We start from the raw sequence: 15,296 nt of genomic DNA on the forward strand, positions 1-15,296 counted from the left end.
TTTGTTTATATTGTTTTATTTACTTTGGTTTCTTGAGTAATAGTACTGGCAGCTTTTTCTACATTCATGTAGGTTTTTGCTTATTTGTTAGCGCAGTGTTCTTTTCCTTCCTCTTGTAGGAAAGAAAATATATTTTTCATCAAGAGAATGCCAAGAGTGTGCCAAGCAGTAATCAAAGCAAAAGGTGGCTACTTTGAAGAACCTAGAATATGAAATATATTTTCAGTTGTTTCACACTTTTTTTGTTATGTATAATTCCACATGTGTTCATTCATAGTTTTGATGCCTTCAGCGTGAATCTACAATTTTCATAGTCATGAGAAATAAAGAAAAAAAAAACAAACTCATTGAATGAGAAGGTGTCCAAACTTTTGGTCTGTACTGTATACACACACACCGTCCAACTATGTTTTAAAGCGGAGGTTCACCCGTACATAACACTTTTTCCCCTTAGATGGATGCTCGTTTTGTCTAGGGGAATCGGCTAGTCGTTTTAAAATATGAGCCGTACTTACCGTTTACGAGATGCATCTTCTCCGCCGCTTCCGGGTATGGGCGTTCCTTCTTGATTGACAGTCTTCCGACGGTCGCATCCATCGCGTCACGATTTTCCAAAAGAAGCCGAACGTCGGTGCGCAGGCGCAGTATAGAGCCGCACCGACGTTCGGCTTCTTTCGGCTACGAGTGACGCGATGGATGCGACCGTCGGAAGCCTCTCGGAAGACTGTCAATCAAGAAGGAACGCCCGCTCCCGAAGACCCATACCCGGAAGCGACAGAGAAGATGCATCTCGAAAACGGTAAGTACTGCTCATATTTTAAAACAACTAGCCGATTCCCCTAGACAAAACGAGCAGGAATCTAGGGGGATTGTTTAAAAAAATAGATTAATGGGTGAACTCCCGCTTTAATACATTCTAAAATGTGTTTACATGCATTTATAAGAGTGTGTGCCATATCAATCTTTACACACACACACACACACACACACACACACACACACACACACACACACGTATCTGAGCTTGGGGGTGCACACCCCAATTCAATAGGCTGAGTCCACCTATGGCTACAAGGAAGACCAGGCCGACTTCATTAACTAGTGCACCTGCCCCTCCCCCTTCCCCATACAAGGACATTAGGGATTTGAAATGAAATTTTATCTAGGCAGCATGACATTCCTCTTTAAAATTGGGCCCGGACAGTAGTTTAGTTTATCATTTTAGTTTTTAGTTTGTGTGACCAAGCCTGTGTATGCCCAATAGGCTCTGTATTGTATTTTTACCTTGAAATTACAAAAAAAATAAAAATAAAAAAATAAAATAAAAAGAAATGGGGCAGGACTGGAGCATAAAATGATGACAGGGCTACATAGGGGACAAGAGATAAAAGGAGCCAACAGTCTGTGGAGGAATATTGAGCATGTGAGGAGAGATAAGGGATAAACTAATTACAAAAAGCTGGGAGGAGGGACTGCAGAAATGTGCAAAGAGCAGCAAATAAGCATCATCAGCACTTGCGGCCAGAGTTAGAAACAGGCATTTTCCCCACTCCTGTTAACATTACATGGCAGCTCAGGTGATGCTCATGCAAAAAAAAAAAACAAAAAAAAACAAATTTATACAACAGGATGAGAAAAGCCTGTGGCGCTCGTGCCTTTGGAGTAGCAGTCCTGGGGTGCCGTACAAATTCACATTGAAGAAATTCAGTTTTTAGTATGGCACCTAGGTCACAGCACTCCTGCCCCCCCCCCCCCCCCCCCCCCAACTGGCCTTTTCAGCTGACAATTTTTATACTGGCCCAAAGGCTAGCCAATGGCTTCCACTTTGGCACTGTAGTGCTACCCCCGCAGATCAGGATGGGTACGGTGTTTCGACTCAACCTTTTCCAAAAAAGCCTCAGCCACACACACACACACACACACACACACCAGGTTGAGTGTACAGACATACAATATCACCAAAAGTATTACTTGGTACCTAGTAGTGCAACATCAATTAGGGCCCAAACCAGGTAGTAAAAAAGAAAGCTTAAAGTGGAGTGTCACCCTAAAATGGAACTTCTGCTTTTCAGATTCCTCCCCCCCTCCAGTGTCATTTGCCACCTTTTGGGGGGGGGGGGGAAGATACATGTACAATGCAAGTATTTGCTCCCACTTCCAGGCACAGATAGCTGCAGAATCCGCGTAAATCTATGCCTCCGTCCACCCCCTGCTGTCTTCTGGGAGACACAGGTCCCGGGAGACAGCAGGGACCAGATTGCCCAGCGTGGGGCGCCGCCCCCCTCCTGTAGTCAAAAAAAAAAAAAAGGCCCTTTAAGGCTTTTAAAATGTAGTTTTGCAGCGCAACGCATTGCATGAGTATAGGTTATTGTGGCCAGCCTATTCAGATAACCGGACATTGGGCACCGGAACGTAGTGGGCTACGTCACTTGGATAAGACTGACAGCCGTCTCAGCCAATCAGGTTCACCGATTCTGGTTATCAGTAACCTGATTGGCTGAAGCGTCATCGAGGGCGGCAGAAGACATCAAGGGACTGTGGAGGGAGCATGGCAAACCCCAGAAAGGCAAGTGCCGGGCGGGGGCGGTTGAGATTTACAGGCACATTTCACTTTCATCAGTTTGGGGTCGCCTGGAGAAAGAAAAATGATGGCTAACTGTTTTCTATGGCTTTTTACTTATTTTCTCCTTTGCTTATTAAGGAACAACCCTTGCTTTATGGAATTGTAGATTGATGTTGTAAGGCAAGAAGCTGCTGTAATCACTAGATCTAATAGATTATTGACACTTTAATCATCTGCTTTGCACTGGGAGAGAAGTTAAAATGCAACCCAGACCCTTAAATGGTTGTAAGCCCTCAGATATACCCACTGAAGTTACTAGCCTCAGGCGCTACACAGAGATGAATCCTCCTGCATAGATTTCCCCCCCATTTATCCGCAGGCTGACTGGCAGCATTTTACAGGGCAAAGTGGCGACAATTGATGTGGGCACAGTGGCGACAATTGATGTGGGCACAGTGAGGCTGCCTTTGATGGGGGCACAGTGAGGCTGCAATTGTTTTTTTGTTTTGGTTTTTCTTCATTTGTTTGTGCCCCCCCAAAAATTTTGAGCACCAGCCGCCACTGAGCTACAGCATTTGTAGCTGCTGACTTCAGAACTCCGCTTTAAAGTGTTACTAAACCCACAACAGTAAAATTAGTCTGCATCTTTAGTAAAGCACAGGTGTCGAACAAGGCCCGCGGGCCGAAACCGGCCCTCCAGGCCATTTCGTGTGGCCCTTGCACCTCTCCTGCAGCTGCAGGAGAGCTCCAGCCCTCCTCTGGTCCTACTCCAGACCCTTAGTTCTGCTTTCAAGCAATGCATCCAGCTTCATCCCAGCAGCAGCATAAGGAAAGGGGGGTGCACTGTGATGTAAGGGAGAGTGGGGGACTCAACTTCTGATGGTGGGGGGGGGGGGGCTCTTGACATCTAATGTAAAGAGGAGGGGGATGCGCTGGACATCTAACCTTATAGATACAATCCTTTTGAGGGCAATCATAATGCTGATGCGGCCCACAATTAAATGGAGTTTGACATCTCTGCAGTAAAGCATGCTTGTTATACTCACTGTGGGATTCTAAGGCCCCTTTGTACGTGCCCGGATGAAAAAAAAAAAAAAAAAAAAGGGACATGCATTGGTCCCTATGAGATCGTGGGTGTCAGCGGATGAACATCCGCTGACACCGATCTCGCCGCCTCCGCATTCTTCGGACGGAGGAAAACCCTATTTTTTCTTCAGTCTGCGGATCGGATGAACACGCACAGACAGTCATTGTCCATCTGATCCCCCCATAGGGGAGAGCGGAGAAAAGACAGGGCTGTCCCTGCACAGTGTGCGGGGACCGCCCTGTCATCCGACGGCTCAGCGGGGATCAACAGAGCGATCTCCGCTGAGCAAACAGAGGTGCACGGGGCGGATCATTACTGCCCCGTGTGAAAAGGGCCTAAGGGGTTAATCCTCCGCATTGATCAACAAGGCAATTTTTATCCTGTCTTTCCCTTCGCAGTCTCCAATCCATCTCCTGATGGAACAGAGGCTAGGGGGACAAGCTGCACATGCTCAGTTTGGTGTGTATTGATAGAGAGTTCGATTTTTTTTTCCCCCTGGGAGAGCACATGTGATCCACACAGGGCCAAACAGCTCTGCGCATACAGAGGGTCAGGGGTCATGCAGCCTCATTAGGACAATCACAGGAGAATGAAGACTCTTGCAAGTTTTAACCAGACACTGATAGAAGTCACATGACTTTTATAGAACTGCCGATAAACACATACACTGCATATATCATTTGAGGAAAATGTACTTAAAGTGGGGGTTCACCCTTAGAGGGCACTTTTTCCCCTTAGATTCCTGCTCGTTTTCTCTAGGGGAATCGGCTATTTGTATTAAAATATGTGCAGTACTTACCCGTTTTCGAGCTGCATCTTCTTCCGTCGCTTCCGGGTATGGGCTTCGGGAATGGGCGTTCCTTCTTGATTGACAGTCTTCCGAGAGGCTTCCGATGGTCGCATCCATCGCGTCACGATTTTCCGAAAGAAGCCGAACGTCGGTGCGCAGGCGCAGTATAGAGCCGCACCGACGTTCGGCTTCTTTCGGCTACGAGTGACGCGATGGATGCGACCGTCGGAAGCCTCTCGGAAGAATGTCAATCAAGAAGGAACGCCCGCTCCCGAAGACCCATACCCGGAAGCGACGGAAGAAGATGCATCTCGAAAACGGGTAAGTACGGATCATATTTTAATACAAATAGCCGATTCCCCTAGACCGAACGAGCAGGAATCTAAGGGGAAGAACATTTTTTTTTTTAGAAATGGGTGAACTCCCGCTTTAAATAGTAAACCATTTGCCAAAAATATGTCCTTGGATTTCATTTTAAAAATCTGGTCCCCTTTGAAAAGTTACAATGTATCCCTATTCTAAGTCAGCTTGTGCAACAGTAGCAATATTAAGGCGCTGCTTGCAAGGAAGAGATACTATGTAACAAAAAGGCATGGAAATCGGTAAACAACTTTTTAACCACTTCCAGGCCGCCCGCTGTCGTTGTACATTGGTACTTTGATGTTGAATACCGTTAGGGCAGCAGATAGCTGCCAAAACCCTGATATTTTCTGAAACTGGTCTCCCTGGTGGATTCGCCGCAAGATCACTTGTCGGCGGGAAAGGTGTCCAACCCCCCCCCCCCAATCCACGTTTCGGTTGACGCTTACCGGAGCCGTCTGTAGCGGTGGAGACGATCCAATCCTTTCCACTCAGAGACACCAAGTAAAATGGGGGAAGGGTTGCCCTCATTCGACTCAATGCCGTTGGATTCCCCCCCCCCCTCCCCCTGAAAACATTTAAAATGCATTGTTTACTGTAAAAAATTACAATTGCAGTTTGGGAGTTAACCACTAGGGGGCGCTGAAGAGGTTATGTATGACCTCATTTGTGCTTCTAACTGTAGGGGGGTGTGGCGGCTGTAGGTGTGACATCATTGATTGTGGTTCCCTATATTAGTTAACACAGTGAAGAATGGGGAAGGTGTGTTTACACACAGCTCTCCCCTGTTCTTCAGCTCCAGGGACCGATCGCGGGACTCCAGCGGCAATCGGGTCCGCGGCCACAAAGCTTCGGACCAGGGCGCAGGCATTTAAAGAGGACGTACCTGTACGTGCCCAGCAGTGCCATTCTTCCGATGTATATGTGCAGGAGGCGGTCTTAGGTGGTTAAGCCATGTACACGGCCGGGAATCCCGTCAGGGAATAAAAAAAAAAAAAACGTCAGTTTTCCCGACAAGCTTGGCTTGCCAAGCCATGCATACAGATGGCCATTCAAAAGAACCGCCGTTCTTTTGAATGGCAAGAATGTGGTGCCGTCGCCATCTTGCTACACCCTACACTATGCCTTGTATGATACTGCACATGCGTCCAAGGCTTATCGAGCATGCGCGGGTTTACCTTCAGAGCATACAGACGACCGGTTTTCTCGACAGGAAACACTCTGCTGGGAATCCCAATGAGAAAATAGAGCAGGTTCTCTATTTTCCCGTTGGGATTCCCGGCCGTTATCCTGACGGGAACACTGCTAGGGAGCATACACACGGCCAGGATTCCCAGCCAAATGCTCTCCTGACAGTTTTCCTGCCGGGAAAAGCATTTGTGTGTCCGCCCGCTGCTTTGCTCAGCGGGGGATTGATCCACTGATCCCCGCTGAGCAGGCGGATGACAGGTCCATTTCTGCTCACTGTGCCGAGATGGATCTGTCAGAGTCCTGCTCTCTTCTATGGGGAGATCAGATGAAAAGGACCACTTACCCCAATTTTTCATCCGTTCCGCCAGACAGAAGGAAAATAGGGTTTCCATCCATCTGGATTTCACAGACAGGATCGGAGAGCAGCTGGTGTCAGGACACGTCACTACTGACATCCGCCGCTCCATAGAAGTGAATGGAGTGTCCGATCAGGTCCACCTAAAAAAACTGACAGGACCTGATAGGAAAGCTTGTGTAAAAAGGAGCCCAAGTCACATGGATGCACTAGGCAATGCATTTATAAAATCAATCTCCATAGAAATTCACCCACTGAAGGTGCAAAAAAGGAAACAACATCACAAGGCCATTTCCTGTGCTGGACTAAAGTTTCTCAGATAATAAAAAAAAATAAAAAGAAGAAGGGGGGGGGGGGGGGGGGGGGGGGACACACACTACATTTGGCCTCTAGATAGAGTGAATTACCATTAGGAATTTCCATTGATATTTAGCGCCATCTGGTGGCAAAACACATTTTAAAAAATCGATGAAAAACAAAAATGTATCCAGCAATGGATATAGCACAACTTGTATTTTTCTCTCCATATTTATACAGACAAAATATACATGCATGTTCACTGGACACACACACTCCGTTTTACACAGGGTCAAGAGATAAGAAACAAAAGCATATCTAAAAGTTGAAGTCTGTGTTATATTTTTTTAAATGATCTGTAAACCCCCCCCCCCCCTCTATAACATACGCATAAAAAAAAAAAAAAAATGTATATCTTAAAGTATAACTAAAAGGCAACAAATCCTAAACGATAATGATAATTTCAGTTTATCATTCAAACATGACACTAGCTGTCTGGAGTTCACATGTTGTCCCTGTGTAGGTTTCCTCTAGGTACTCCAGTTTCCTCCCACCCAAACACATGCTGGTAGGTTAATTACCTTGGCGTATACCACGCACTCCCCCCCCCCCTTAAAATCAGGGAAAAATCGTGGGTGCGCGATATACGTCGATCCCCGCTGTCTCCGACATTGTCCGAGCCGAGTGTACTGCGCACTCGGCTAGGCTCTGCCCGCAGCAACGCGAGAGAACACAAGCCGAGAGGAGCCGAACACAAGGAAATCCGGCTCTCGCCAAAAAAATAAAAATAAAAAAAAAATAAAAACACGAACACCGGAGACGCTCACCTGCATGGAAGCCGCAGACGGACACGCCGGACGGAGACGGACACCTGGATGGAGGCCGCAGATGGACACCTCCAAAGCCGCAGACGGACCCCGCGCAAGGAAGCCGGACAAGGCCGCCGATGGAAGCAGGGCAAAAATGTACGTTCTTTTTTTTCCCCCCTTTTTTACCTTGCTGAGCTTGGCGTACACGGTATACCCCGATAAATACGGTAGCTCCAGTATGTGTATGTACGAGTGGGTTAGGGACCTTAGATTGTAAACTGCTTGAGAACAGGGCACGGATGTGAATGTACAACGCATAAGTAAAAGCGCTGTGTAAATTGACGGTGCTATACAAGTACCAGAGATAAAAAATATAATTCCAAAAAACTAAAAGGCAACATCTATATATATAAAACTCAACGTGTCTGTGTATGTATGTATGTATGTATGTATGTATGTTCCAGCATCACGTCCAAACGGCTAAAGATATTAACATGAAACTTGCCACACATGTTACTTATATGTCAGCAACAAACATAGGATAGGTGGTTTAACCCTTACCCACCCCCATTTGCCATGGTCGGGGTTTTCCTTTAAAGTCCTATTCAACTCTATGGGAAATACATGTTACTTCATAACTTCCAAACGGCTGTAGATATTTCCATAACACTTGGTGACATGTTACTTATATGTCCACTTAAACTATAGGATAGTTAATTTATCCCTTAACTACCCCCATTTGTGAGGGTCGGGGTTTTTGTTTAAAGTCCCATGCAAATCAATGGGAAATGTATGTTCCCACATAAGGTACATATATTACTTATATGCCAAATAAAAATATATGACAGTTACATTAACCCTTACCTACACCCTTATATAAAAGATGGGTATATTTATATTACTATGATTTTCCTCCCCAAAAGGTTAAGATAGGAAGACCGGGCAACGCCGGGTGTTCAGCTAGTATCCTATAAAATAAAGCGATTTGAAACTTTAGTTTATCATTTAGACCCTTTTTCACACTGAGGCGGTTTTCAGGCATTTTAGCGCTAGAAATAGCGCCTGACAAACACCCCTTTTATTAATTACACTGAAACTTTACACACTGGGGCGATGCACTTGTGGGACATTAGTTAAAGTTCTGCAAGGAATATCTTTGGGAGCGCTGTATACAGCACTCCCAAAACGCCCTACCCACTGAAATGAATGGGCAGCACCGCAAGGACTTTAACCCCCTTCTTTGGTTGCTAGCGGGGGTAAAAAGCATCCCGCTAGCAGCCAGAAAAAGCTGCTTAAACAGCACTAAAGCGAGTGCCGCTTTACTGCTAACCCTCAGTGTGAAAGTAGCCTTAGGGCCCTTTCACACAGGGTGGATCAGTAATGATCTGCCCCGTGAACTTCCACTTGCTCAGCGGGGATCATTCCGTTGATCCCCGCTGAGCCGGCGGATGACAGGGCGGTCCCCGCACACTGTGCAGGGACCGCCCTGTCTTTATTCCGCTCTCCTCTATGGGGGGGGGGGGATATTAAAAAAAAAAAAAAAATTGGGTTTTCCTCCGTCTACAGAATCAGAGGAATGCGTAAGCGTGCGAGAACGGGTGTCAACAGATGTTCATCCGCTGACACCCGCAATCTCATAGGGACCAATGTATGTCCCTTTTTCATCCGCACACGGATGGATGAAAAAGCAGACATATGGTCCGCAGGTTATTGCCTTTTAGTTATACTTTAAAAGATAAAAAGAAAACATTGTTGTTTATCATTAAAGGGATTGCAAAGGTACAATTTTTTTCCTAAATGGCTTCCTTTACCTTAGTGCAGTCCTCCTTCACTTACCTCATCCTTCCATTTTGCTTTTAAATGTCCTTATTTCTTCTGAGAAATCCTCACTTCCTGTTCTTCTGTCTGTAACTCCACACCGTAATGCGAGGCTTTCTCCCTGGTGTGGAATGTCGTGCTCGCCCCTTCCCTTGGACTACAGGAGAGTCAGGACGCTCTCCGTTGCAGATAGAGAAAGGAGCTGTGCGTTAGTGGGTGTCCTGACTCTCCTGTAGTCCAAGGGAGGGGGCGAGCACGACACTCCACACCAGGGAGAAAGCCTCACATTACGGTGTGGAGTTACAGACAGAAGAACAGGAAGTGAGGATTTCTCAGAAGAAATAAGGACATTTAAAATCAAAATGGAAGGATGAGGTAAGTGAAGGAGGACTGCACTAAGGTAAAGGAAGCTATTTAGGAAAAAAAAAAAAAAAAAACAATTGTACCTTTACAACCCCTTTAACTACTCAGTCCCGGGCCGTAGTAAAATGACGGCCCCAAGGTGGCTCTGTAAATCCGGGACGACGTCTTCGCGTCCTCTGGCCACTGGGGGGCGCGCGCGCACCCGAGATGCCAATGCGCGTGCCTGGCGGCCGCGATGTCCGCCAGCTACCCGCGATCGGCAATGACAGAGCAGGGACGTGGAGCTCTGTGTGTGTAAACACAGAGCTCCACGTCCTGTCAGGGAGAGGAGACTGACGCCGTGTCCCTTGTGTAGCGCTCACCCCTGAAGGAGCCGCTGGTTTGTTTTTGGGATCGGCATATTGAGTTACCTTGGTATGGCCCAGGGGTGCAGTGGTAGGAAACAAACAGTGAGCGAAGGTCCAGACAGTGAATAAAGGGGTTTTTCCAATGCTTTATTCTCCAGGCCCAACATCAACATAAATTGGGAAGGAAAAGGTTGATGAAGAGAGAGGGAGAGAACTTTGCAGTATCAGGCCTGGATATTACTCTGCATAGTACCAATTTGTAACTCGTCGCCACTCCATACGAGTGGGCAGGGCCGTTTGAAGACATTTGGGGGCCCCAGGCAAAAAAAAAAAAAAAAGAAAGTGACATTTCAGTTTTTAAGTTGAGAAGCGGGGGGGGGGGGGTGCCGACTTACCTCTATCGACGCACCACGCCGGCAGATGTTGGTGTCCGCAAAGGGAGGGCCCTTGCTGCATCCTCCTGCAGTCCGGTCGGCCGTGTAACATTACCGCGTGGAACAGGAGATTTAGTTTGCTGTTCCCGGGGCCGGACTGAAAGATAGTGAACACTCAGAGTGTGCACTTCCTGTCAGTCCGGCCGGGAACAGGAACCTGATTCTCCTGTACTGCGCGGTTATGGTAAACGGCCGACCGGACTGCAGGAGGACGCAGCGGTGCGGCAAGGGCCTTCCCTGCTGGGGCCCCTGGCCAGCTCGGGGCCCGAGGCAAATGCTTGCTTTGCCTGACGGGTTCCGACGGGCCTGCGAGTGGGTAAAGTTCCCCCCGGACAGACCCCTTTGTACAAGTCTGGCAGCCAAGGTGTCACTTAGGATTTCTGGGAGGATGCAGGCATGTCTCGCAGGCCAATTACAATAACTGATTTAGGTAGATAAATGGAGCGAATCCTCCCAGTAGATTTCTGCGTTGGTTACCAGATGACAGCAACATACGTTTCAGTACTCCGGATCCCCAATTGGTTTGTCCAAGCTCTGTTGGACGACCTGCCTCTGGGCCCTCCTCAAACCGACTCCCCAATCGTACGGCACCCAGCCTGGGATCCCTTCAATAGAACCGGGAACCCAGCGAGTCACTGGGGTCCCCTTGTACCTCTGGATGAGGGTTTTCGTAGCCTGCAACTTTGGCCAGGTGGGCCACGCGGGCGGGGTCCATGGATGCCGCACCTGGAACGGGGACCCCGCAAAGATTTTAGAACCCATGACACCTGTCACAGATATACCCTTCCCCAGCATGCCTTGCGAGGAGAAACTTCTCTAATTGGCTGCTGGGGAAAACTTGCTCTGCCAGAACCCCTCTGGCGCCAACTGCTGGCCAGGGATGATATTGCATCCCTGGACCACAGACTGACCCAGTGGACATTTCTGGAATGACAGAAGTCCCAAAATTTAAACAAATAGTGAATGGGAGCAAGGTAACTCTCCCATTCCCCACTAACTTTAGCGTAGTGCCCATACTGAAAGTAAGGGGGCACTACACTTGTACATAGGGACACAGCATCGGTCACCTCCCCCCACAGTAAGAATCACTCCCAGGATACACATTTAACCCCTTCCTCGGCCCCTAGTGTTAACCCCTTCCCTGCCAGTCACATTTATACAGTAATCAATGCATTTCTATAGCACTGATCGCTGTATTAATGTGAATGGTCTCAAAAATGTGTCAAAAGTGTCCGCCGCAATGTCGCAGATCACTGTATTACTAGAAAAAAAAAAAAAGGCAGAATTCTATCCCCTATTTTGTAGCCACTATAACTTTTGCGCAAAACAATCACTATACGCTTATTGTGATTTTTTTTTTTTTACCAAAAACATGTAGAATACGCATCGGCCTAAACAGGAAAAACAATAGTTTAAAAAAATAAAATAAAAATGGGATATTTATTATAGCAAAAAGTTAGTGTTTTTTTTTCAAAATTGTCGCTCTTTTTTTGTTTATAGCGCAAAAAATAAACCGCAGGGGTGATCAAATACCACCAAAAGAAAGCTCTATTTGTGGAGAAAAAAGGACGCCAATTTTGTTTGGGAGCCACGTCGCACGACCGCGCAATTGTCTGTTAAAGCGACGCAGTGCCGAATTGTAAAAAACCCTTGGGTCATTTAGCAGCATATTGGTCCGGTCCTTAAGTGGTTAAAGATGAGCTCAGGCGTGTTCGCAAACCAACCGCACGTGCAGAGCCTGCCAGGAAGTCGGCAAACGTAGAGCGCTAATCACAAGTAAGGATGAGCTCCGGCGTGTTCGCATAGTACATGTGCAGAGCCCGACAGGAAGTCTGCACGGCGCTGCGCTAACCACAGGCAGGGAGACATTTCCCGATCTCTGCAGCCGAGTATCGGGACAATGTCTCCCTGGCTGTGATTAGCGCAGCGCCGTGCAGACTTCCTGGCGGGCTCTGCACGTGTACTATGCGAACACGCAGAGCTCATCCTTAATCAGGAACTGTCTGCGATTAGCGCTGGGCATTGCCGACTTCCTGGCGGGCTCTGCATGTGCGGTTTGCCGACTCGCCAGATTAATAATAACATATATTAAAGTTAGTGACAGAGTTCATCATGCACTATACTCATTTTTCCCTTCCCCCCATAGATCATCCCATGTGCGTTTGCATGCTGTGGTTGAGTACGAAATCCCTTTAGCACTCAACGTGGTTGTGCTGCAAGTTGTCATAGAAAAAGGGAGACACTAACTGGTTACTAGAGGTACCACAGACAGTTCTTGTCTCAGCAGGCCTGATAATAAGAAGTATAGTTATTGAGGATAGAAGCATAGAGAGGATTGGGACTCCCCCATGCACAGACAGTTCTTGTCTCAGCAGGCCTGATAATAATAAGTATAGTTATTGATGATAGAAGCATAGAGAGGATTGGGACTCCCCCATGCACAGACAGTTCTTGTCTCAGCAGGCCTGATAATAATAAGTATAGTTATTGAGGATAGAAGCATAGAGAGGATTGGGACTCCCCCATGCACAGACAGTTCTTGTCTCAGCAGGCCTGATAACAAGTATAGTTATTGAGGATAGAAGCATAGAGAGGATTGGGACTCCCCCATGCACAGACAGTTCTTGTCTCAGCAGGCCTGATAATAAGAAGTATAGTTATTGATGATAGAAGCATAGAGAGGATTGGGACTCCCCCATGCACAGACAGTTCTTGTCTCAGCAGGCCTGATAATAAGAAGTATAGTTATTGATGATAGAAGCATAGAGAGGATTGGGACTCCCCCATGCACAGACAGGCTGGGTGACTCACCTGGGATCTTGGAGGCCTTGTCTTCCAGTAGTTTGTAGTTGCCCTCCATTGTGTTGTGTGCATATGACCTCAGACACAAGCAGCTCACAGAGGCGTCAGGAAAGGTCAGCTTTCCCACCCAGGAATAGAAATAAAAGCAGCCCTTGCCCTTTCTCTCTGTACTGACTGCAGCTTAATATATTCCCCCCGGCACCTGCTGCTCTGCTCCTCTCAATAATCCCCAAGTGAGCCGCTGACACACCAATCCCAGGACACAGCTGACTTACAACACATTAGTGGGGATGAGAGTGTAGCAGGACAGGTAGCAGAGCACACTGACAGAGCCAGCTGGGATTACTCTCCTATAGGCCAGGCCTGCAATATTTATATATAGAGATGATGGGCTGAGCCAGCCATGGCAATGGGAGAATTAAAGGAGCCAGCTGGGGTAGGCCATGGAGGGGTGTGCACAGCTTGGATTGCAGAAAACCAATACCCCCCCCCCCCCCCCCGGCTGACCTTGAGCAAGCCAGTGCAGCCCAGGATGGGTGATTACAGCCGGACGGTGATTGATTGCTGGACTGGGGTGAAGGATTGAGTGTTAACCATTCACAGTCATGTGACGAGGGTCATAGAATGGAGGGAGGCCTTCGTTGTCTGTTTTTCGGGTAGATTCACGTAGGGGTGCCTAAAAATAGGTCGGCGTAGCCTAGCGTGTTTACACTACGCCGCCTTAAGTAAGAGAGGAAAGTACATGATTCAGAAAGCACTTACCTCCTTACTTAGGGCGGCGTAGTGTAAACACGGCGGGCGTAAGGGCGCCTAATTCAAATGGGTTGGGGGGGGCGTGTTTAATGCTAATGAGGCTTGACCTCATGTTTTTTGACGTTTTTTCTTACTGCGCATGCGCCGGGCGCCTACATTTCCCAGGGCGCATTGCGGCTAAGTACGCCGTACGGCCTGTTGATTTTGACGCGGACGTAAACGACGTAACTCCCGATTCGCGGACGACTTACGCAAACGACGTAAAAATTTCGAACCTCGCGGCGGGAACGGCGGCCATACTTTAACATTGTTATTCCACCTCATAGGTGGAATAACTTTAGGCCGCCTAAGGCCTTACGGAAACGACGTTAATCAACTGCGGCGGCCTGGCGTACGTTCGGGAATCGGCGTAAAAGCTCATTTACATAATCTACGCCGGCCGCAATGGAAGCGCCATCTAGCGGCCAGCAGAAAAATTGCAAGCTAAGATAGAACGGCGCAAGCCGTCGTATCTTAGATATGTTTAAGTGTATCTCTGTTTGAGCATACACTTAAACATAAGTCGACGTAGATTCTGAGTTAGGTCGGCGTATCTACTGATAAGCCGGCCTAACTCTTTCTGAAATCTACCTATTTGAGCACATCTTTTGGGGCTTACGTCACACTGGCGGCAGAGGGCTGGTAAAATTAGCGCAATTAATCCATGTTTTTACCACCCCATTCCCAGCTGCCCACCTCCACATTTACATGGCGGGCATAAAGGAGGATTCATATTGCCGCAGCCAGCAAATATATCTCAGCATTTCACTTATGAAGCCCTTGTGTACCTGCGTGGCTGAGGGGCGGTAAAAAAAAAAAAAAAACAGGCCACTAACGAATTTACACGGGGGAATTCATATTGTCTGCAGTTTGTAAACTTTCTCCGCCTCCTGACTTCCCCCTTTACATAGTGACAGCAAACGGTGAGTTCAAATGGTCGCAGGTAGCTGTTTTAACTCAGTGTGTTGTGTTTGAGACCACCTATCAGTGCTCATCAGTGCCACCTATTAGTGCGGGATATTAGTGTCAGTGCTGCCTCATCAGTGCCGCTTTATCAGTACCCGTAAGTGCTGCCTCATTAGTGCCCATAAGTGCTGCCTCATCAGTGCCCATCACTGCCACCAAAGACATGAAGCAGAATACATTTTGGCCTAAATTTATGAAGAAGGATTATTTCTTTGCAAAATTTTATAACAGAAACACGTGTTTTTTTCCTTCAAATTTTTCTCTCTTTTTTGTTGTTTATTTAGTAAAAAATAAAAAATCCAGAGATAATTAAATACCCCCA

The 15,296-nt window shown here is 47.4% G+C and overlaps 1 protein-coding gene across 1 annotated transcript in view; it reads right to left on the reverse strand.

The window, feature by feature from the left end:
* PFKFB1 (6-phosphofructo-2-kinase/fructose-2,6-biphosphatase 1) overlaps positions 1-13,563 on the reverse strand; it is an 87,529-nt gene extending 73,966 nt beyond the window's left edge. The window contains exon 1 of the mRNA XM_040322853.1: positions 13,226-13,563. Within this exon, the coding sequence (XP_040178787.1) occupies positions 13,226-13,274 (49 nt within the window). The 5' untranslated portion in view covers positions 13,275-13,563. The remainder of the gene's footprint in view (positions 1-13,225) is intronic.
* Between the last annotated feature and the right edge of the window lie 1,733 nt (positions 13,564-15,296).

This window comes from Rana temporaria, chromosome 9, assembly GCF_905171775.1.
Source record: "Rana temporaria chromosome 9, aRanTem1.1, whole genome shotgun sequence".
Taxonomy (NCBI): Eukaryota; Metazoa; Chordata; class Amphibia; order Anura; family Ranidae; genus Rana; species Rana temporaria.